This window comes from Eptesicus fuscus, chromosome 20, assembly GCF_027574615.1.
Source record: "Eptesicus fuscus isolate TK198812 chromosome 20, DD_ASM_mEF_20220401, whole genome shotgun sequence".
Taxonomy (NCBI): domain Eukaryota; kingdom Metazoa; phylum Chordata; class Mammalia; order Chiroptera; family Vespertilionidae; genus Eptesicus; species Eptesicus fuscus.
In genome coordinates, this window is record NC_072492.1 from 7,692,328 (window position 1) to 7,717,062 (window position 24,735).

Below are 24,735 nucleotides of genomic sequence, written 5' to 3' on the forward strand. Positions count from 1 at the left end.
CCCGCCACTCCTTGGTCTCCCAGTGGCTTTGTGTCCGCCCCTTCTTATACAACCCATCTTCTCTCTTCTCTTGTTCCCCAACCCACTCTCTGGTACTTGGCCACTGTTCTATGCTCATTTCCAGCTTGCTCTCTGGAGATACACAAACAGAATATGTTGCCTGAGTGTCGTGAATGACATAACAGAATGCTGCCCTGTGACGGCTCTTCCTGACCCCCTTCCTCTCTCCATCCTAGCCGCCCACCAGGAGCGTCCAGGGGGATCAGGCCCAGGGGCAGGGGAAGGACATCGACTGCACAGAGAACTGGGCTGTGTTAAATCATAATGCCCTGTTTGGCACTCCCCCAAATGTTCAACAGCCTTGGGGCTCACACCTTCCAAGGGCTCAGCACACTCAGTGGCTCTCCCTCTACGCTGGAGCACCCAGGGCTCAGAGTTCGTGGAACACACATCCCCACTCAGGGTAATGTTGGCTGGTGTCTCCCCTAATTTCACATGTCTCTTGTCTCTCCAAATGGACTGGGTCATACCTTATCTATCTATCAATCTATCTTCTATCTATCTATCATCTATCTATCTATCTGTCTATCTATATATATATCATCTATCATCTATCTATCTATCTATCTATCATCTATCTATCTATCTATCTATCTATCTATCTATCTATCTATCTATCATCTACCTCTATTTTTGGTATCCTCTCATGATGCCCAGCACAAGCTGAACAATGGTGATATTCACATTCACTGGATTGCTGGAGTGTGCTTTGTGCTAAAAATAGTCTGAATCGCTGGACAACAAAGGGAAGATCAGGTTGGAGAACAGTTTAGTGAGACTGGTTACCAAGGATGCTTAGTGTCCAGGAGGGGACGGGATGGCTCTCCTTTTGGGGCGCTTCACTGTGGCTACCCCCACTGATGGTACTCTGCTCTGTGTCTCGCCTAGACTTACATGGCCAAAGCTTTGCTCACTTTTCAGACAAACTGAAGATAGACTCCCCCTCTCACCATGTACCCTTAGAGCAGTGGTTCTCAACCTTCCTAATGCCGCGACCCTTTCATACAGTTCCTCATGTTGTGGTGACCCCCAACCATAAAATTATTTTCGTTGCTACTTCATAACTAATTTTGCTACTGTTAATGAATCGTAATGTAAATATGTGTTTTCCGATGGTCTTAGGCTCTACAGCAGGGGTTCTCAACCTGACCCACGGGTTGAGAACCGCTAGCAGGGTCACCTAAGACCATCGGAAAACACAGATATTTACATTACGATTCATAACAGTAGCAAAATTACAGTTATGAAGTAGCAACGAAAATAATTTTATGGTTGGGGGTCACCACTACATGAGGAACTGTATGAAAGGGTCGCGGCATCAGGAAGGTTGAGAACCACTGCCTTAGAGGAATCAGTGGGTCAGGATTAAGAAAAAGTTGTAAAGGCGTGACCCCTGGCTGTGGGCCAACTCATCTCTTCCCGTGTGCTAGGCCTGGCGTGACAGAAGACATCGCTGACTTTCTTTAATCAACATGCCAGGTCTTCCCATCTAAATGAGTGTGTTCTCCAGAATGTTCCTCCTGGGAGAAGAGAGCACACTTATTTCAGCAATGCCGCCATTGCTCAACAATGGAAGAATCTAGAAACTTAAAATAATCTTTAAGGTGAGCTTATTTCATTAAAGGGGGAAAAAAATCTTTCTTCTTCCAGCCTGACTTCAAAGGAAACATATCTTAAAGTGTTTATCAATAAAAGCAACCATGTTAAAATTCAGAGTGTGTAGACTAAGGAAGACAGTTATTTGGGTCCGCATCCTTATTTTGTTTGCTTGCTATGAGAAAACACGGTGCTATAGATTCTACAACGCTCTGCACAGCAAATTTCATATATAGGAGAGCTCACTGAAGTTACCGGAGGTGAACTGCACTTAAAGCATCTAAACGTGGTAACTGCACGTATTATCTTGCCTTCTCTAAAATTGGTTTTAAATTCAATTTATTTTGCAATCAATACACATGATTTATGCACATAAATATTTAATCTCTTCTTCATGCATTTGTTTTATTTTTTCTACTCTAAATTTATTTACATGCCACCCTGTTATAAAAACAATGAGACAGCAAGGCAGGATGTTATTATAGTTTTTAAAAAGGAATCTACATAAGGACCAGTCTTGAGTAGAGGTTCCTGGGTAATAGTTCCCTAATGGGTCCTTTGCTTGGCTCTGTGTCACAGAACCTGGAGTGGCAAGTGCCTAAGTGAAGAACATTAGCCTTGCACTTGTCTTGTGTGGGCATCTCTTGCTAGGAGTAGGGAGGGGTTAATCTAGTTTGTCTTCAGAAGTCACACCTGCCCTTACAGAATATTTTGCCCTTGTGGATACTCTGGGGGAAATGACCATTTTTACAGAAGAGCACACATATGATTTTTATGTTATTTTTATAAGACTTTATATGAGCTGCTTTCTGTGGTTCTAGGCCAAATAGGAAATTCAGACCTTTGCATATATATTTGGCTCCTTTGTTTTACAGATGATGATAGGAAGACTCCAAAGGTGAAGTAAGAAAACCGTCTGTGGTTGCAAACCTCCTCAGAGGAAGCAGATTCCATGTGTGAAGTTCACAATGTCAATGAACTCCAAGACTGTCCTAGCTGGTTTGGCTCAGTGGATAGAGCGTCAGCCTGTGGACTGAGGGGTGCCGGGTTTGATTCCGGTCAAGGGCACATACCCGGGTTGAGGGCTCGATCCCCAGTAGGGGTGTGCAGGAAGCAGCTGATCAATTATTCTCATTATTGATGATTCTCTCTCTCCCTCTCCCTTCCTCTCTGAAATCAATAAAAATATATTAAAAAATAAGCAAGCTCCAGGACCAAATGAGTGTGTTCTTCCGTGGAGGAGGGAGCAGAGCTCTCCACGTTGGGTCTCTGAGCTGGCCAGGGTGGCATGGATAAGGGGTCCCTGGTTTGGACTGCTGCTCCGTTCCTAGTCCCTCCCAAAGCCAGGCCTGTACCTTGTAGTCCATCTGCTCTGAGCAGTTGAACACGTAGACCATGATGCCCAGCGCGCGGCCCAGGTCCTTGGTGGTCTCCGTCTTGCCTGTGCCTGCAGGTCCTGCTGGAGCTCCACTCATGGTCAGGTGCAGAGACTGGGTGAGGGTGATGTAGCACCTGTGAACATAGGGGCATGGGTGATGGCCAGGGCCACGGGTGCTGATGAGTAGCTCCAGCCTGGCCAGGTCCTAGTGAGAGAGAGCTGGGAGCTCAGGGGAGGCCTGGCAGCTTCCGAAAAGAAACCCTAGAGTCCACCGCATCTGCTCCCCACAGCGCTGTGGGGCAGACTTTCTGAAGAATCACCTGATCATGATGCCCCCCTGAAGAGCATCAGTGGTTCCCCTCTGCCAGGCCCTTCCTGACCTCGCCCTGTCTACTTCTCCAGCTCATTTCTCAGAGCTCCCCTCTCCCCAGCCCAATGCTATAAGTCTGTTCATGTACATTTATTTCACTCGCCCAGTGCTATGGTCTGAACATTTGTCTCCCCCTAAACTCGTAAGTTGAAATCCTAACCCCTGAAGATGACAGTATTAGGAGGTGGGGCCTTTGGGAGGTGATTAGGTCAGGAAGCTGGAGCCCTCATGAGTGGGATTCGTGCCTTCATAAGAGGCTGCAGAGGGACCCCTGTCCCTGCCACCGCGTGAGGACTCAGCGAGAAGCAGCCATCTACGCGGCAGAAAGAGGGTCCTTGCCCGAACATGACCACGCTGGCACCCTGATGCTGGAATTCCCAGCCTCCAGAACTAAACGTCTGTGGCTTATAAGCTCCCTAGCTGTGGTATTTTGCTCTAGCAGCCCAGATGGGTGAAGATACCCAGATACACGAGGGCTATGCTTGTCCCTCTCTCCTTCCCCATCAGCCCCCAAGCCTTCCAGTCTACCTGGATCAAGTTCCTCTTCAGTCTTTGCCCAGCGGATGGCTACGAACCCTTTGGGGCTCATACTGTCTTTACGTCCCCCACTACACGTTCCCAGACCTCTCAACTTGGAGGAGTGAGCAGATGTGAGTTCCCCCTCAGCAGAGTTCCCACTCCACTTACAACCATTACATGCATTTAACACACGTCTTTCATGCAGGTCTTAATAAGATACATATAGGTGGGGTTACGTCTTATCATTTCATCTCCAGAGAGTAGCACATAAAGGCCCTTATGATTATTATAAATCAAAGAAACAAATTCATAAATGAATGGCTCGATCATTCAGTCTGTTTGATCCTCCTGTGACTATTTTTACTAATGAAAATAAACTCAGCTCCAAGCTTGTTTTTGACACTTAAAAAAAAAAAAAAGACTTGTCACCCTGGCCAGTGTGGCTCAGTTGGTTGGAGTGTCTTCCCGTACACCAAAAGGTGGCGGGTTTGATCACAGTCAGGATGCATGCAGGAGGCAACTGATTGTTTCTCTCTCACATGGATATTTCTCTCTCACTCTCTCTAAAAATAAATAAATAAATAAATAAATAAATAAATAATACATATTTCCATTTAGATGGAAATGTGCCTTTGGGTAATAAGCACATGAAAAGATGCTCAAAATCATTGGTCATTAAAAAATGTAAATTAAATCCACAATGAGATACCACAGCACACCCGCCAGGATGGCTATAATAAAAAAGGCAGACAATACCAAATATTACCAAGAATGTGCAAACATTGGAAACCTCATAAATTGCTGGTGGGAATGTGAAATGGCACAACTACTCCAGAAAACAGTTTGGCAGTTTTTTAAAAAGTAAAAATTACCATATTGTCCTAGGAATTTACCCACGGGAAATAAGAATGTATGTGCATGCAGACAAACGTAGGTAGGAATGTTCATAGCAGTATTTATAACACTAAGAAACTGAAAACAACCCAAATGTCTACCAATAGTGAATGAATAAACAAAATGTGACATAGCCAGGCAATGAACTTAAAAAAATGAAGTACTGATACATGTGACAACAAGGATGAACCTTAAAGACATTATGCTAAGTGAAAGAAGTCAAATGCAAAAGGTTCCATGTTATGTCATTTCATTTATGAAATGTCCAGAAAGCACAGAGACAGACATTAGGTCAGCAGCTGCCTGGGAGGGGTTGAGAGTGTGGACTGACTGCGAATAGGGGGAGGGCCGTGTCCTAAACTAGGCTGTGATAATGGTTGTACAACCTATGAATTTACTAAAAGTCATTGAATTGTACACTTGTAATAGATAAACATTAAGGCATGTATTATTACACCTCAAAAAAGCTGTTTTAAATGTGCCATTGGCCCAATTTTTTATACCTAGAAAATCAATACCCAGGCTCCCAGCCTGCAGGTTGGACAGGGAGGAGCCATCTGAGGGGGCCACTCACATGAGTTCTGTTTCTGAATCTGAGATCTAGAGTTAACCCCATCCATGCAGATGGTGACTGGGTCTCCACTAGAACCAAAATGGTTTTGAAAAGACTTGAAGTGAGTTCCTGATCTCCTTTAATTAAGTGCAAGATTCCCACATTTGTTTCAGCCTTTGAGAGTGAACCCAGGAAGGCAGGTTCCCTAGGCAGAGAGGAGAGGGGTGCTGACTTTTTCTACCTGGAGCTTTCCCGTGTGATGGAATGTGTTGGCTCAGCTGATTGGGGCATGAGCTACACTTAACTCTTGATTTCTTGGGCTCACACAGCTGCCTCACTTTTCCCCATGGACTCGCTCAGTCAGGCGGGCCCCAAGGCCAGGTGAGTCAGGTCCAGGTGAAAAGCTGCGTCTCATCTCCCTGGCTCTGTCACTGTAACCAATTGGCAGTGCTTCCCTCCTCTCACGCATTCATAGTTAGACCTTCACAAAGTCCTGTGTGTAGCCTTAGCCATACCTGCCCTCCTGAGCTGAGTTCTGGCTCCAGATTGGCCCCTGTGCCCTTCTCCTCTTCCAGCCTCAGGCTTCTTCTAGAACTACTGGGGGCCTGCCACAGCTCTGAACCTCCCAGGAGGAGAGCCAGCTGCCTGGACTGGTAGAGGCTGGACCCCAGGCAACTTTCCTCCCTTCTCTCTCCCTTCTTTCTGTCCCAAGGCTGCCCCCCACCACACCAGAGGGCAACCCCAGCCTCCTCTCCCTGGAACTGGGGGCTTTCCAGGAACCTGGGAGTCCAGGAGCACAGGGTTTCTCAAAAATAGAATTCTCACAGAAAACTCCAGAATCTCTCAAAAGAAATCCTCAGAACTCGGTGGCGATCTCCTTTGGAGCATCTACCGAGCTTCTGGCCATCTTCTGAGGAAGCACTTGGGGGAAAATGCTAAAATATGCGCCTCCCCCATAATCATCGAACTCCAGAGCTGGAAGGGACTACCCAGATCAACAAATCCAACCCCTTTATTTACAAACTAGAGGCCCGATGCACGAAATTCATGCTCAGCCCTCACAGCCCCAGCTGCCTCGTGGCCCCACAGCCCCGCCCCCTGCCCACTGGTGTTCCCAAAGGTCGTTCCGGAAGGTTGTTCTGCTGTCTGGTCTAATTAGCATATTAGCTCTTTATTATATAGGATAGTAGACTGAGGCTCAGGAAAAGAAAGTGGGCAGTTTAAGGAGTTGTAATAACTAAGGCAGGGCCATGAAATAGCTAAAGGGCTATGAGGAAAACCCAAAGAAAAGAAGGAAACAGTATTTCCCTCTGCTGCATGTGGGTCAGCATTATGCTCAGGCTTGAGCCAGCAGAATGTCCTGTCCTTGGGGACACACACTCCTGCTCCAAGATTCCATCTGTGTTCTTGTTAGATTGTCCATTTCTTTCATCACCTAAGCCAACTGCTTCAGTATGTGCCTGTTTCCTAGTGTGGGGGAATCATGCTACAGTGGTTAGGGCAATGACTGCCATCAGACAGACTGGTCCAACTCTTGCCTCTACGACAAAGTGTTTGTGAAATCTGCCAAAGTCATTAAACCTTAGGGCCTTAAAAATGTGTGACTGAGGTCCATTACACAGTATTTTCTTCGTACAAAGCAATTTGGATAAATTTGCTGCATCAAAAACAATAGCAATTGTGAGAATGGCAAGTAATCTTTTAAGACGAGCACTTGTCTAACCAACTAACCTAACACGGGTCAATTCAGTTAGCTGTTTATTGGGAACACAGTCCCTTTGGTGCTGGTAGAGACCTCATAGGTTTGGCTCCTTTTCATTTTTCTAAATTTATTATTTAACATGTTTTCTTTTTTATTTATTTCATTTTTTAAAATATATTTTTATTGATTTCAGAGGAAGGGAAAGGGAGAGAGAGAGAGAGAAATATCAATGATGAGAGAGAATCACTGACTGGCTTGCTTCTTGTATACCCCACATTGGGGATCAACCCACACTGGGGATTGAGCCCGAAGCCCAGGCATGTACCCTGACCGGGAATCAAACAATGACCTCCTGGTCCATAGGTCAATGGTCAACCACTGAGTTATACCGGCAGGGCTCCTTATTATTAACTTTAGAGAGAGAGGAAGAGTGAGGGAGAGAGAGAGAAACATGGATCAGCTGCCTCCTGCATAACCCCTACTGGGGATCAAACTGGTAACCTGGGCATGTGCCTTGAGCAGGAATTGAACTGGCGACCTTTGGGTACATGGATGACACTCAACCAACTGAGCCACACAGGCCAGGGCAGAGGTTTGGCTCTTTCCCATGCCAGGCTCTCTCTCATTAAAGCCTTCAAATACAATCATATGCTCCTGTAGCCTTTCCTCCCAGCAAGGCATAACTTCTTATTTCAGAAGGCAGCTCCTTTCACACGGGGTCAGCTTTAGTTGTTTGAAAAGACTTACTAGTCTCTTGTTTTCTTTGGGCAAATGACTTCTATAGGTTTTGCTCTTATCTGCCCCATCAGGCTCTTATGAGCATGAGATGAAAGAAGAGATAAGAAAGGTAGAAAGCCAATTCACTCTCAAAGTATTATTTTCAGGATAATCTACACTAATAAAAGAGAAAAATGCTAATTGACCGTACCTTCGCTACGCCCAGAGCCAATCAGAGCGAGTATGCAAATTAACCCAACAAAGATGGTGGTTAATTTGCATACGCTGAGGGAGGGGGCACTGAAGACAGCATAGAAGGAAGCACGGGCGGATGGCGGCGCTGGCGGCGGTGGGTGGGGCGGGGTGGGTGGGGTGGGTGGGGCAGGTGGCGGCGGCAGGAGGGAAGCCCACCGGAAGCCCTGTTCTTGCAGGAATCTTCCTGCAACAGGTCCCTAGTAAATATATAAAACATAGCTTTTCCTTTTTTGATATTCATTTGACAGATTAAAGAAAATATCAAAGATACTATATCCTGATTTCAGTTACAAATAGCTTGTGGCTATCCCAGAAATGTGGTCTGGATAATCTTAGAGTTGGTGGAATCCTAATTGGCTTGTATCCATTTTCCATTGCTATGTAAAAAAATACCACACACTAAGTGGCTTAAAAATTCTAAATAATTTTAATAATTGAAAATGATGAGGTGGACCCAACAAAGTAAAATTTAAGAAAAGTGAATGTAAATTAGTCTTTCAGCACTTGCACATGTACAGAACCGGGAGCTGTGGTTAGATGGTTCACAGGAAGGAGACCCCAGGCTTTTCACAGGTTTCAAGCTCAGTGTGAGAAACAGCATTCGTAGAAGAATGTCATCAGCATCCGCCAAATCTGTCCCAATTATAACATTTTAACTTTACAATTTTGAAAATTGTCTGTCTTCAGCATAAACGCCCCAATTTTAGAATCTATTCCTTATGCCATACACTGGTTGGTAAATGTCTTTCACAGAACGTGACACAAAGAACTGAGAGCAATGAATGACATATGATTTCTGTAGCAAAAGTGATAACATACCTAGTAACGGAACTGCCTAGTAACGAAGCTTTGCTTCATATGATGTTTACGTCTCACATAATATTAGAAATTCTAGAGGTGACTTAGGAAACTCAAGAGAATCAAGAGTGAAATTCTTATAAGTATTAGTACAGAGTAGCAGAACAGAAGATACATTTACAAAAATTAGTTTTACACAAGTGTAAAGAAAGTTAAAGCTATTAAACAATGATTTCTTAGCTACAGCACCAAAAGCACAGTCCATAAAAGAAAAAACTGACCAAGTGGACTTCACCAAAATTTAAAACTTTTGTACTTCAAAAGACACCATTAAGAAAATGAAAAGATGAGCAACAGACTGAGATAAAATATCTGCAAACCTATATGCAATAGAATATATGCAAACATATATGCAAACAGAATATGCAAAGAATTCTTACAACAGACAAATTAAACAATAGGCAAAATATACGTGCAGAGAGTATGCCAAGGAAGATATGCAGATGGCCAATGAGCACAGGAAAAGATACTCAATATCATTATTAGAAAAATACAAATTAAAACTCAAATAGGATACTACTTCACATCCACTAGAATAGCTATAATTAATACGACCGATAATAAGCTATGTTGTTAAGGATGTGGAGAAACAGGAACTCTCTTAAATTGCTGGTGGGGATAACAAATGATCCAGCCACTTTGGAAAATTGTTTGACAGTTTCTTAGAAAGTTAAACACAAAACTGCCACACCATCCAGCAATTCCCCTCGTAGGTATCCACCCAAGAGAAATGGAAACATATATCTACAGAAGTACACACAAATTTCACAGCAGCATCACTTATAATGGCCCCCAACTGGAAAGAGCCTAAGTGCTCATCAACTGGTGACTGGACAGACCAAATGGGTCATGTCTTTGAAATGGAACACTATTCAGAACTAAAGAGGAACCCACCACTGACACCTGCTCTACCATGGATGCACCCACAAATCGTTCTGCAAAATCAGAGAAGCCAGACACAAAAGAGCACATGTTGTATGGTTCCATTTATAAGAAATGCTCAGAATAGGTGAGTTTATAAAGACAGAAATCCAGTGGTTGCCTGTGACTGGGGTTGGGAATGAGGATTAACTATAAATGGGCATGAGGGATCTTACCATTGTAAAACTGATTTATGGTGATAGTTACACCACTTGGTAAATTTACTAAAAGTCATTGAATTTTGACATTAAAATGGATGATATTTTTGGTATGTAAAATAAACCTCAATAAAGTTGTTTACATATATATATATATATATATATATATATAAAATCTTAAGTAGCAACAAACATTTTTAAAAGATCTAGAGATAGCCGAAACCGGTTTGGCTCAGTGGATAGAGCGTCGGCCTGCGGACTCAAGGGTCCCGGGTTCGATTCCGGTCAAGGGCACGTGCCTTGGTTGCGGGCACATCCCTAGTGGGGGGTGTGCAGGAGGCAGCTGATCGATGTTTCTCTCTCATCGATGTTTCTGGCTCTCTGTTCCTCTCTCTTCCTCTCTGTAAAAAATCAATAAAATATATTTAAAAAAAAAAAGATCTAGAGATAATAATAGAAATACTATATGAAGATACTTATAAACTTTTCTGATAAACATAATTGAAGTATAAATAAGCCAGAAATAAGTCACATTTTATAAAGATGGCTATTCATTCAAAAGTAACTTGAAGGAATTAAGACTGACCAATTAAAACCCTAATCATTTACATTTTGGAACTGGACAAAATGATTAAAGTTCATTTGAAAGAGGAAACAGAAAAGCTAAACAAAAATAGTCAATGAAGACACATGATGTAGATTAAGCATGTCAAACTCGTGGCCCACAGGCCGCATGCCTTGTTTATTTGGCCCATGAGTTAGCCTTTGAGTTTGAGATGCTTGATGTAGACCAGGGGTCCTCAAACTTTTTATACAGGAGGCCAGTTCACTGTCCCTCAGATCGTTGGAGGGCCGGACTATAGTTAAAAAAAAACAAACTATGAACAAATTCCTATGCACACTGCACATATCTTATTTTGAAGTAAAAAAACAAAACGGCAAAAACACCTGCATGTGGCCCATGGGCCGTAGTTTGAGGACGCCTGATGCAGACCTTTACTATAAAAAATTACCATTCATGAAAAGTTACAAGCCTTAAATAATATGGCTGATAAGTTAACATACTGATGAAACAAAACAGCTATTTTGAGGTAGTTTCATAGACTCAGAACTTTGAATATGGTAGAGCAAACATCACAAAGCAAAAAGGAAAAGGACCTATTACTCATTAAAAAATGTTAGACCTACTTAAAAACAAACGAAAAAATCAAACCATATGCTCCCTGAGATAGTTTCCGTGGCTTCTCCTTGCTCAGGATTCCACACTTTGGGAAGTCATCTCCGCTATACCACAAATTCTAATGGGGCTGTCAATCAAAGTATTTCCCATCCTCCCAGGGGTAGGCACAAGTTTGAGCAAAATACTGATCTCACTGGTCATCAGAGATGAGCACATGATCGAGACAGAACCAATCAGAGTCCCTTTGGAATCTGATGTACAGTGCTGGGCAAGAGAGGGTCTGAATCCAAAGTTGTAAGGTGCAGGCATGGAGACCATCTTTCCAGCCATACAAAGAAAATCTGTGGGAGAGAGAAGTCAGTACTAGAAGAAAGTAAAGCCATGATTGGAGAATTCAAACCCTATCAAGGCCCGGGAGATGGTTACACTACAGCAAGCTGGACTCATTTCCCAGGGAGGTGAGACAAAAGGCCTCTTTCTGTTTAAGTTAGTTTGAACTTGACTTCTATCACTTGTAACTGTTTTTGTTTTGTTTTGTTGTTGTTGTTTTAGATCCTCACCCAAGGATATGTTTTTTTCATTGGTTCTGAGAGAGAGAAACATCGATTGGGTGCCTCCCACATATGCCTTGACCAGGGATAGAACCTGCAACCTAGGTATGTGCCCTGACCAGGAATGGAACCCAAATCCTTTTGGTGTATGGGATGATGCTCCATCCCACTGAGCCACCCAGCCAGAGTGTAACTGAAAATGTTTTGATGAAAATGCTCACTTACTCAATTGACAAAAAATTCACCAAAGAATTATAAGAGGTTAAAGGAAAAAGTAAAATAAAATAAACTATGATAAAATAAGGTGAATATTAAACTGATCTTGAAATGGGCAGGGACTTTATAAGTATAAAAATAATAAAATGGGCAATGACAGTAACAAATAATTCACATGAGAGGAAAATATAATAACCAATAAGTACATAAAAATGCTCAGGCTTGCGAGTAATTAAGGTCATCCAACTTCAAGTGAGACATAAAATTAATAATATTTTAACAATAATACTTAGTGCTGTCGAGAATTCTGTGAGATGAACACTCTCATAAACTAGCAAGAGTGAGAGCAACATTTTTTTAAGAATAATTTGAAAGTATGTGTCATCCAATTATCCTGCTTTTTGGAATCTTTCCTGGTGAGTTAATGAGAAATATAGTAAAAATTCATATAAAAGTGAGTTCATACAGCCTTAATTTAAACAGTAAAAGCTTAGATATAACTTAAATATCCCATAATGTTACATAAATTATAAGATACTTGTAAGTAGAAGGTAATGCAGCTATTAGAATGTTTTAGAAGAATATTTAGAGAATAAGCACATGATATAGAGCTATATAAAAAGAGCAATCTATGACATTTTATACACAGCACACGATTGCAATTACATTTTTTCAAAGTCTACATGTAGAAGCAACATTACCAATGGCTACCTCTGGGTGACTTGTTTTCTTTGTTTACAGATTACTAAATTTTTCCATAAAAATGTCAGATAAAAACTTTTTTAAAAAAGTGTTTGACTTTTGCTAGTGCCCTTGTCCAGGAAATCACCTTCAAAGACTCTTGCAACAATGACATCTCACCTACTTGCAGTAGTTGCTGAGAAATGAAGAGGTGCTCAAAATTGGGAAGTGGTTGATTAAAACATTGCTTAACATGGCTCGGGGCTGAAGGGGCGTTTGTGTGTGAAGGTGAGGGGGACAAAAGGGAGGACCATCTAAAGGTTAAGACACAACTTATGAGAATTGCTTTTGTTCAGCCTGAAAAAGCATTTCCATTTAGTTCAACGTAGCACCGTGCCAGGGCCCTGCCACAGCACTGAGCCAACGTGCCTGCTTATACATTCAAGTCCCATCCAGGCGGGGGGAAATTCCAAAGAAACAGGCAGGCAGTCGGACGCACTGTAATGCGGGTGTGCTTTTAATGAATGTGCAAAGGTTGTATGGATCAATTGTCCATTTGATTAATTCCTCTGGCAGCAGAGAATTAAATGTACTTAAGCTACACACCAGCAAAAGCTGGATGCTCTTTAAAATGTGATTTTCTGTATTAAGGCCAATTCTTTTTTTCTGTGCAAAACATTTCTTGAGATAATAATGGAAGTCATTGAGAAAATGGAATTTGCCATGTAAATATTCACAACATCCTACTTTGTCGGAAAAGCGTCTAATGTGCCAAACAAGGTCAAGGTCTATATGGTACGCACCATTGTTTGCAGCAAATCTTCCTTTCAAGTTCTTATTTGCATTATTTCATAGAAGAGGTGATAAATTCCTGCTTTAGAAACAATTCATTGCCAAAGCCCTCGCCTTTCCCTCTATGAGGCATTTAGCATTATAGTTCTAGAGACTCCTAAGTCCAAAAGAGGTAATTATCTTCTTCAACTCGTTGGCAGACATGAAGCCCCCGGGAAAAGAAAGTCTTGTACTTTTTATCACTTGGAGAGATAATGTCTGATATGTCAATGGAGGGGAAGGCAATATTCTGAATGATATGGTAAAAGCTGGCACACCCGAAAGTCCCAGCAATCGTTTCACTGCATCCAGTCCAGGAGTATTCCGTGCATGCCTACTATGTGCCAGGCATGGTACTGGATCCTGGGTGTGGAGCAGTGAGCAAATCAACGTCAATGTCATCATGGACATACTCTGATTAAATTGCTCAGATAGAGGATAGCTTCATTGTTCTGTTCCAAGTGATGTTCTATTAGATCATGATTCAGGGCAGGCAAAAATATCACTGTCAAAGAGCATTCTGTACCAGACTTCCTCCCTGTTTAGGGGAAGTGTCTTGCTGAGAGTCACTAGAAAGTCAAAGGAACACGAGAGGGGCCACTCCGAGTGAAGATGCAGGTGAGAAAGCTTTTCCTTTAACCCTGACTGAATGATTACCACCAACGGATTGAGCCCAAGTCAAATTTTGAAGATGCCAACCTCCCCTCCCCACGCTGCTACTGCTTTTGCCGTCCCTGCTGCAGAGAAATCTGCATCTCCCTCTGAACAGACGATATCTGCCTTGTAGCCTAAGCTGGGGCAGGGAGGAGGGTCGGTCCCCAGCTAAGAGCAGAAGACAGAAATATCACTCCTCATATGACCTCAATGCCCTGTGTCCTTCAGCAGCAGAGACGCAGACAGACTCCTGCGTAGGTGCCTCCTCTGAGTCCACCTCTCCTTCCTGATTCTGCCTATTCTTATACTTCAACATTCAACCACCATTCGTTTATTTGAGCCATATTAATTTAGCATCTACTGGGTGCTGGTGACAGAGCGACAAACAAAACACAGAGGTTCCTGATCACAGAGCTCACATTCCAAAAGGGAATGCAGCCAACAAGCAAGCAAGCAAGGTCATTTCAGAATGTGGGCAAGGTCAGGAAGAAGACAAGCAGAGTGAGCCATCAGGGTCATTGCTGTGTGTGTGTATGTGCGCGGACACGTGTGTGTGGGTGTGTCTGTTAGAAAGAGTCTCCTCAGAACTGAGAGTAGAACTAAAGGGTGAGACGGTGACAGTGGAAGAGAAGGACATTCCAGGCAGAGGGAACTACTCGTGCAAAAGGCTCTAAGTTGGAATGAACTTAAAGGGATCAAGGAACAGACAGGAGGTCAGTGTGGCTGGAGGGCCGGGCCTTAGGGCAGTTGGTAGGAATTACTAGGCCTCACGAGGAATTCAGGTTTTAGTCTAAGTGTAGTGGGGAGTGATGAGAGAGAGTGGTGTGACCTCTACAGGGTTTCCCAGGAAGGAGGAAGTGGGGAGTGGTCTGGGTGGGATTCTGGATGGAAGGTCTTTCCAGAATAGCAGGGAAAATGAATTTGAAAAGTGAAAAGCATAGGGGGAGGTAAATCATGAGGTCTTAATTTGTGGTTGATGTTTAGATTTTCAACTACTCTGCATTTCCCACATCCTATTCATTCCATGAGCACAGTGATTACAACTTAACTAAACATTGTTGGGAAAGATATCTGAGAATTTAACCAGGATACATGCAATAACACTTAAAATAGGCAGAGAGAAAATTAAGTAAAAGACAGCACAGATTCCATTTGGCCATTTTATCCTTCAAAATTTATGACGGTCTGTTCATTACCTACAAGTCACCTATTTGGGGTGAGCCAGTCATTCAGATATACAACTCCTTTTGGAGAAGAGATTCAGTGTTCTATGGAATTATAAGGGGAAAGGGCACTAGCTCTTAGAATTTGCGGAAATCTCGACAGAATTAAAATATCATTTCTCACAGGGACCATGACTTTATTCCCCCATCCTTTCTCTCCTTTTCCCATGTTCTGCAGTCGAATAAATCTTCATAAAATACAGTTTCATCGTTTTACTCCTCTGATGAAAAATTTTCAACAGTTTATCAGTACTTACTGAATAAAAATGTCTTCTTCCTACTTTATAGTCTGACTCTTACCCATTTTCCCAGCCTTCTAAACAGCTTCCTCTCCAAAAATCAAGAATTTACTTCCTCTTCCAGGAGCATGTCTGGAGTTTCCCCATTTCCATTACTGCCCACAGAATTTCATTTTCTAGAATTCTTATTGGTAGTTCTTTTGGGGATCCCAGACCACTTGAACCATTATTGAATACTATAGATTCTCTCATTAGAAAAAAAATGACACAAGCACAGATTTCTGTACAATTTTATGATACCCTAACAGCCATTCTACAACCTACTGAAACCCTATTGGAATCCTACACATCCTTCAGGTCCGGGACAGATCAGATAAGATCTCTTCCCTGAAGTGTTACCAGTCCTCCTCTTCCCACAGTGGGTGGGACCCCAGTCTGTGCTAGGAGGGCTTACACTGCTAAGTCCCTTGCTTGGAAATTTGTAGCATATGACTTTGAGCCCTCCTTTGTACTATGGCCTTACACATTTCCCCCTTGTGCTATTTAAATTATTATCTACATATGTCTTATTTCCCTCACTAGAATTGGAGTTTAAGGGCAAGAAATGTTTTAGTCATTCCCAGTGACTAGCGCAATGTCTGGCATGAATTCATAAATGAATTAATGTAAATGACAGAGAATATGGTTCCCTAAAAACACCATAAGCTCCTAACAGTAGGAACTACCTTGCTTACATCTTTGTATTCCCAGAGTGAGAGGTGCTGAGTAAATGTGCGGATTGATCCATAAGAAAATAGTCATAGGGATCATTTACTGAGCATTTATACACACTAAGCTTCTTATAAGCATTGCTGTCTTTTATCCTTACAAAACCCGTGAGGTGTGAGTTACTACCTCCATTTCACAGATGAGGAAACCAAAAATGAGATCAAGTTTTTCATGGTCAAACAGCTGGCATGGGTTAGAGCTGGTGTTAGAATGCAGACGTATATGACTACCCAGTAATTCCTCAAAAAGTCATGGCTCATTGGTTTGCTCTGTGGTTTGTTCGTTTGGTTTTACTCTATATCAGTTGTGTTAATCAAGCCCCTCCCCCTACAACTCTGTGAACCTGAGTGACAGCAGCCTTGATGCTGGATGACCATTGGATGCCTGAGCCGGACAGCAGATTTCTGTCAGTGACTGATGCCAAGCACTCACCTGTCTGTCAAAGGTGTGATCACAAGGCGAGGTGTATTTCCCAGGTACTCATAGGAATATAGAAACTGGGCATCACAGATGTTGGCAAAGCAGTGTTTGGCCTCGTCATCCCAACGATGCCGCAGCTGGGACAGCCAGAGAAAGGCCTGGGCACTGTCCACCTAAAGACAGAGTGGCAGAGCAGCTGGGTGAAACAGTGCTCAGCAGAGAGCAGGTGGCCCTTAGCCACAGGACACACAGGTTCTGGATGACTTGGATGTTGTCTTCTAGTTAAGAGCACAGCACACTGTGCCCGCCACAGCCCAGAAGGCATGAGCTGCTCTGATTACATTGTTTCTATGGGGGTTTTGAAAGGCCGGAGCAGACACCCTGATCTGTTCCCAGCTCTATGGCCCCCATGTTTTGTCTGTATGTGAACCTCTTCCTGACTCCAATATTCGTATGCCCACAGAGAGGGGGTCTCCTGCGTGTTTGGTACTCACCTTCTGAGCAATCATCTTGGCCACCACGTCCCGGGCATGCACATCGATGGTGCATATGGTCATGACCTTCTGCCGGTCCCCCTTGGAGAGCGGGCCAATCAGCATGGTGATGAGGGCTTTGAGCTGGGCCACTTGCTTCTTGTAATAGTCTTTCATGGAACTCTCATAGCCTTCCTCCAGCCTGGCAAATGCCATGCCCACCTCTGTGGTCCACCAGATCTGGGTGCAGGTCAGGGCTACCTGTGGCAACAAGAGTCACTCAGTAAAGCCATTACCAGGACTGTCTCCAAAACCAGTCCACTCATCACACCACCAGGACTCAGAATGTGATTGTGGGAGTGGCATAGCCCCTTCCCGCCCTCTCCACCAGCATGGATTAAGTGAGCCATGCCTGTGAATCCTTGGTGATGTGAAGTGATTACAACACAGTGGGGCAAGTACTTTCTGATCTTAAAAAGTATACCATTTGCTTGAGAACAACCAAAGACTTACTCTAGTCATTGTCAGTGGCTTTCAGAAAACGGTACACTGATCATTCAGTTTTGCAGCATCCATCCTGTGCTTGGATAACAATATGTTGATTGAAATCTCAAACACACTCAGTCTTGGCTGTCATTGGGGTCTCTAACTGAACCATACTGTATTTCAGTTTAGTAAGCCATTGCTGATCACCTGTGGTGTATTTTGCTTGTATATAATACTTTCACTACCTTTTTTATTTCTTAAAGATAATAGTGTTGAAAGCCTACTCTTGAAGGTCAAGGTGAATTATACCAAAATTCAACATGATAATATAATTTGCATTTTTCAGGAATTCAAAATAAATAAATGGGAAAAGTAATTCAAATGAACATTTCTTATGTTTATTGGGAAACTTGATATGAAAAAACACATGATTTTGATTCTTCATGGTGGAGAAGTTAGATACACTGATCACCTGTAGGATCATTTGCTTTGGGTGATGTGGTTGGAAGATATGTTACAATTGCAGCAGGCAGCAAGCTCCCCTGCCTCAAAATTCTGATTCAGGAAAACAAAGAATCCTGATGGGAGTCACCCACTTTGTGAAACGGAGAATGCTGCTGCAGTAAAGGTACCACTCCCTAGTTTATCTGCTTTGCCTTTGGATTTAGACACTGGGTCTTGTTACAGACATTCCTCCTGCATTGGCATCTTGTTGGGATGGTTTGAATGTGATGCAGCAACTGTACTGTTAAAAATACCTCTTTCCTCATGCAGCACCAGACCTATGTCTCCTCTCTTGTCACTGTCACAGTTGCTGCCAACATTTCCCCACCCTTTTCTCACTTCTCAGCCCACTGCATTCCACTGAAATGGCCTCCCCAAGTTCATGGATATTCCTCAGTCTCTTTATTTTGCTTGGTCTCTTAGGAATGCATGACATAATTGACCTCTGGCCTGCTATCAAGTTTCTTTTTTGGTTTCCATGATTACTATTCCCTGGTTTTTCTTCTACCTAAAAGGGTACCATTTCTCATTCTGCTTTACTGGCTCCTCCCTGCCTACCCCGCCTCTGCGTGATGCTCATGGGTTTGTTCTATACTTTCATTTCAGTCTACATATCTTCCAAGAGCAACCTTACCTACTCCTATGACTGCAATTACCAGCAAATACTTACAATCCCAAATATACCAACACTAGTATTATGCTACCAACAGGGGAAAGGAGGAGGGGTATACTGCAGCCAGAGTCATTAAAAAATTCTCATTAGTTTTCCCTGCTCTCTATTACCCTCCTGAGAACCAACCCACTAAAGGATTCAGACATGACTTAGCATCAAGTCAGACTCCCTAACCTGGTCTATAAGAACTAGCTTCGTTTCCTCTCCAGAATTATTCTGCTGCCTTTTGTTCCCTCCACTGCTTACTCTTGCTTCAACCACACCCAGTTCCTCCAAATTCCTTAGACACACGATGCTCCCCTTGCTACTGAGACCTTACACAGGCTTTCCCTAATGCTTGGCGCTCTTCCCCTCCATCATTACCTCATAAACTCCTATTTCAAACCTCGGCTTGAACAGCATATTCTCGGGGAGGTGGTCCCTAGGCCCCACTGCCTAGCCCTATGCCCCCGAGTCCCTGAACCCCTTGGGTCACCACTCCAGGCCAATCTGTAAGAAACGCAGTCTCTGAACTCCAGCGGGGCAGGTTTAGGGTCCTGGTCCCTTCTGGTGCCTCTCAGACTCAGCAGCAAGCTTGGCACAAAGCGGTCTGGGTCAACCAGTTGACCTGTTTACATTTTCTCCCTACTGCAGCCAGTGAGGGTCAAACAACAACCCCTCCTTTCCCAGGTTTTGGTTGAATTAGGTCACAGCTGACAATTCCCTTACTCCCTCTTGCTGCTGCCTCACGGACCAGCTTCTCCTGACTGTGAAGCCAATAGTGAGTCTGATGTCTGGTCGCCCCTGAAGGGTGACCAAGGTCCCAGGAAAGAGAACCCAGTGGAGCCGGGGCCCACGAAGGTCTGGTTAGGATGTACCTGAGCTGGATAGTCAAAGAGCCACTGCTCCCTGGGCTTTTCCTCATAGGCAGTCACACCGTCAGTCATCTCATGCCTCACGGTGGCCTTCATGTGAGCAAGCACGTGGTTCAACCATGTTTCCACCTGAAAGGAGACCTCTGGCTTAGCCCCTGGTTTCTGAGAAGATATGATCAGTAATACACGTGTCCTTTCTCTTAGCCCGAGGGAGTGAAGACAGTGCAGCCAAGGCCTGAGGACCACCCCCACGGCTGCCACAGGCACAGGGAACGGAGCATTTGTATCACCCAGGTTATAGGTGAGCACCAGGCTCAACTGACTGCGGGGGGAGTTCCCATTGGACACACAGGACAGAGTAGCAGGCTAAGGGGATTGGTTGGGGGGCGGACTGCCATCCAGGGTTCATAAAGGAAATCCTAATCTGGGTTGCAGTAGGTGTCAGTCAGTCAGTGGATTCTCATGACTTTGTCCATGAATATGGAGATGTGAACCGGGATTATATTTTCCAACTAAATGCTTTCTCAGTCTACAACAAGAGCACATTCTGAACCAAACCCTAGGGTTCCTCTCATAAAGCAGAATATCTGATTATTTTCAGTGCTGGAATTGCTTTCCAAGATACCTGTGGATGAAGGTGGAACTCTACAAAAGGTATTTTCTCCAGCTGTTACTGCTACTTGGGTCATTCAGGGTAATGAATGAAGAAGGGCTTCTATCTTAGTGGTAATTATGAGGGATGGGAAGGAAGTTGAAGGAGAGAACTGTCCCGTGCTCTGTGTTTCTTTCTTTTTTTTTTTTTTTTAAAAAAAATGTTATTGATTTTTTTAGAGAACAGAAGAGGGAGGGAGGGAGAGATAGAAACATCTATGAGAGAGAAACATCAGTCAACTGCCTCCTGCACACCCCTACTAGGGATCAAGCCTGCAACCCTGGCATATGCTCTGACCAGGAATCGAAGTGGTGACCTCTTGGTGCATGGAATGAAGCTCAATCCACTGAGCCACACTGGCTGGGCTATGTTTCTTGAATTATAAACAGAGATCTGGAGGCAGAGCTCTTGGTTCTGCAAGGAGGGAATGACTCTGGGGTGCATTTGAACAGAGAAGTGACATCTCAGGAAAATGGTTGATTTTAAGGGGTGCTTTCTCTGGGGGCAGGTGTCCGTGTTCCTGGTTCCCTGTGGGGTGCTCCAGGGGATGTCATGTCAAAGTCTCTGGTACTGCTAATCACTGTAAACCTTTTCTTGTTGACTCAGGAGCTGTTTATGTGCATTTCCTTCCTCTCTGCACAGGTCTTTGGTTAAGGCAGATACTTGAACACTGACACACATCCTTCCCAGAGAGAGGAAAGCAGGCACGAGGGGCTGCTCCAGTGTTGGATCAAGTCAATGGAGGCTGCAGGACCGACGGGCACAGGAAGCAGCTCTGGCTCAAGGTCAAAGGCTATGCCGAAGGTTAGTGCTGACTGTATCTGAAGGCAGACACTTGAGAGAAAGGACTTTCACAGTACCTGCCCACTGCAGCTGCAGGGCTCACTGAAGGCCACGTACTCCTCCTCCTTGCTGTACATGCCGAGACTTATCTTGGTTGGCTTCTCACTGGCGTCCAGCTGGAACTGCATCCTGGCCATATTGTCAAAGAGTTTGGAAAGGTGGCGTTGAACCTATGAGGGGAAACCATGGCAACGGATTGGAGAAGGTGTTGGTTAGAGGTCCCTAAGCGTGTGACAACTATTAGAGGACTGGGTACCAAATACTTAGAAGGAAGCTTGTGGGAATGATGGCGATGTGACAATGGGAACCAACTAAATGCATAGAAGCAGCCAAAATTATATAATACTAGTAGGAATTATGTGTTAGCTACAAACCAATGAAGCCACCAAAGTTTGATTCATTTCTACATGATCTACTATGGATGGGAATTGATTGGAGAAAAAAATGGTTACTTCATAAAACCTCTTCCTAAGAAAATACTACTGTGGGGCAGGAGATCACCCCAGTGTAGCCTGCAGAAGAATGCTTACACCCCTGAATCTGGAGTCTGTGGAAGAAATCACCCAGTTGTTGGAAGTGCTTTGGTGAAGCAGACAAACATCTGGAGGGTCCAAAGCAAGGGCAGGCATGCTCACCCCAGCAGAGAGCCTGGCTGTGCCGGGCGTCTCCTTAGCATGGTGTCTCATGATACAGAGGTCCTTCACTAGGGTGCCCCAGGCAGGCTCTCTAGAAGGAAAGCTAGACAGAGCCACACTGTGGTCCAGGGGTGAGGCAAACAGCAGGCTACAGGAGAAACAACAAACAGAAAACTGTTCTCTGATAGAGGTTTATGAAGGATAAGGTCCTGCAGGCTGCAGGGACCCTGAGTGTAGTTTTACATTTACAGTAACCAGCTCTCTAGCTTATGAGATGAGATGAAACGTTTGTATATTTGTAGGTTGTGAAGGTGTTCAAGATCATGGTGACTTGGGACAAAGATCTTCATGGGATGAACCTTTGCTTAAATTCAAGAATAAATGACATTAAACAAACAACATAGGACCCATAGAAGTGTCCTGCAACTTAAAAGAAGGAGAAAATAGGACTCAAAATATAGAGTAAGGGTGTGTGTGTGTGTGTGTGTGTGTGTGTGTGTGTGTAGCTTTAATGAAGGAAACGTAAGTCATTATGAAAAAGGTCACCTTGCATTTTTTTCAATTAAATGAAAGAAGCATGAGCTCTATAAAATGAGGTGAAAGGTCAGATGAGACGCTAGAGGTAGAAAAATAAAGTAAGGAAACCAACAAATGACACAGCACAGTTTGTAACAATGTTAGCAATAATAAAGGACTGACTGAGACAAGCAAATTAAACATGGTGGGTAAACTTGAAAAATTACTGCAGAATACCAAGGAAGAGAGATAAAAAATATGTATGAAAATATAAGAATCTAGAGAAACCAAGATGGCGGCATAAGGTAAACACCTAACTGTTGCCTACCACAACAATTTTGAAACTACAACTGGAAAACAGAGCGCACACCGTCCAAAACTACCAGAAAGCTGGCAGAGTGGAAAACCTACAACTAGAGAAAAACAGAGGGGGACGCTGAGCCTCAGGAGCTGTGGAGGTGCGGAGATCCGTGAGCGCGGAAAGGGCGGGCGGCTGAATACGCGGCAGGCTTGCTCGGAGCGCGCGGAGAGGGAGGGCAGCTGACGCTGCGTGGCGAGCTTTCTCGTTTGGGAGAAAAGCAGGGCCGCCCGACTGCACTGAGGTCCAGCTGCGGTCGGGGAGAAACTGGGCTGTTTGGCAGCGGACGAGGCTTGAGAGCAGCCTTATCTCAGAGGCGCGCAGCCATTAATTCAGGCACGGAGGAACCAGCCCTCTTAGGGCAGTGTGGACGGGAACCAAGTTTGTCTGCGCCACCTGAGACTCCGCCCCATCCAAGCTGAGCACAGCCCTCCCAGTGACTGGATTTCTCGTTCGGGAGAAAAACAAAGCCCCAGCTGGGGAGAAACTGGTCTGTTAGGCAGCGGGAGAGGCTTGAAAGCTGCCTTCTCTCAGAGGTGCACAGCCATTAATTCGGGCACGGAGAAACCGCCCCTCTTAGGGCGGAGCAGACGGGAAACCAAAGCTTGTCTGCGCCACCCTGAGACTCCGCCCCATCCAAGCTGAGCACAGAAGCTCTCCCAGCCGAGACACTGCTGATCCTCACAGCCAACTGGCTTGGAGATCAATTCCCGCCAGCGATACCAACAATCCCAACCATTCTGAACTAGTTTCTGGGGACACGCGGGGGACCCAGACGCCTACAGGAGGGACTATCGGCCGGTCGGAGAGTGAGAGTGACTTTTCTGTCGGTGTGGACGACACCAGATTTCAACCTCATAAGGGACACATTCAGGAGGCAGACTTAGTAGAGCACCAAAGCCCTACTGTGTCTCCAGCACAGCAATTCTTCCGTTATAGACACAGCAGGCCCTCACAGCCAATTGGTCCGGAGGTCAATTCCTCCCAGTGTACCAACAGCAATCAGGGCTTTTAACTACACCAAGACTTTCCACTCAGCCCACAAAGGGGAGTACCAAGAGCGACCACCTAGGGTGATTGGGGAAGCTGAGCTACCGGCCCCTATAGGTCACCGACCACACAAAGCCACTCCATCAACACAGGGAGGCAGCCAAAATGTGGAGACATCGAAGTATGTCACAAGTAGGAGAAATAGATGAAAGCCAACTAATGGACGACACAGTGTTCAGAACCATATTTATAAGGTTACTCAAGAATCTTCTAAAAACCGCTGAGAAACTTGAAGAGACCTTCAAGGACCTTAATGAGAATACCAAACAAATGGAAAAGGACCAGTCAGAAATTATGCATACACTGTCTGAAATAAAGAATATACAGAGTAGACCACCACACCCGAAGAGTCAAACCAAAGAGCTGGAATACGAGGAAGAAAAAAACACCCAACAAGAGAGGCAGAAAGAAAGAAGAATCCAAAAGTGTGAGGATAGCATAAGGAGCCTCCAGGATGGCTTTAAGTGTACCAATATCCGAATTTTTGGGGTGCCAGAAGAGAGAGAGCAAGATACTGAAAACCTATTTGAAGAAATAATGACTGAAAACTTCCCCCACCTGGTAAAAGAAATGGACTTACAAGTTCAGGAAGCGCACAGAACTCCAAACAAGAGGAATCCAAAGAGGACCACATCAAGACACATCATAATTAAAATGCCAAGGGCAAAAGACAAAGAGAGAATCTTACAAGCAGCAAGAGAAAAACAGTTAGTTACCTACAAGGGAGCACCCATACGACTGTCAGCTGATTTCTCAACAGAAACTATGCAGGCCAGATGGGAATGGCAAGAAATATTCAAAGTGATGAATAGCAAGAACCTACAACCAAGACTACTCTACCCAGCAAAGTTATCATTCAGAATTGAAGGGCAGATAAAGAGCTTCACAGATAAGAAAAAGCTAAAGGAGTTCATCACCACCAAACCAGTATTATATGAAATGCTGAA

General features: G+C 44.1%; 1 protein-coding gene across 1 annotated transcript in view; it reads right to left on the minus strand.

Annotated features, from left to right (window-relative positions):
* Positions 1-24,735, minus strand: part of DNAH9 (dynein axonemal heavy chain 9) — a 333,701-nt gene that overhangs the window by 214,349 nt on the left and 94,617 nt on the right. The window contains exons 23-27 of the mRNA XM_054709112.1: positions 21,247-21,399; positions 19,738-19,863; positions 17,239-17,478; positions 16,757-16,917; positions 3,012-3,168 (exon numbers count right to left, since the gene is read on the minus strand). Coding sequence (XP_054565087.1) covers positions 3,012-3,168; positions 16,757-16,917; positions 17,239-17,478; positions 19,738-19,863; positions 21,247-21,399 — 837 coding nt within the window. The remainder of the gene's footprint in view (positions 1-3,011; positions 3,169-16,756; positions 16,918-17,238; positions 17,479-19,737; positions 19,864-21,246; positions 21,400-24,735) is intronic.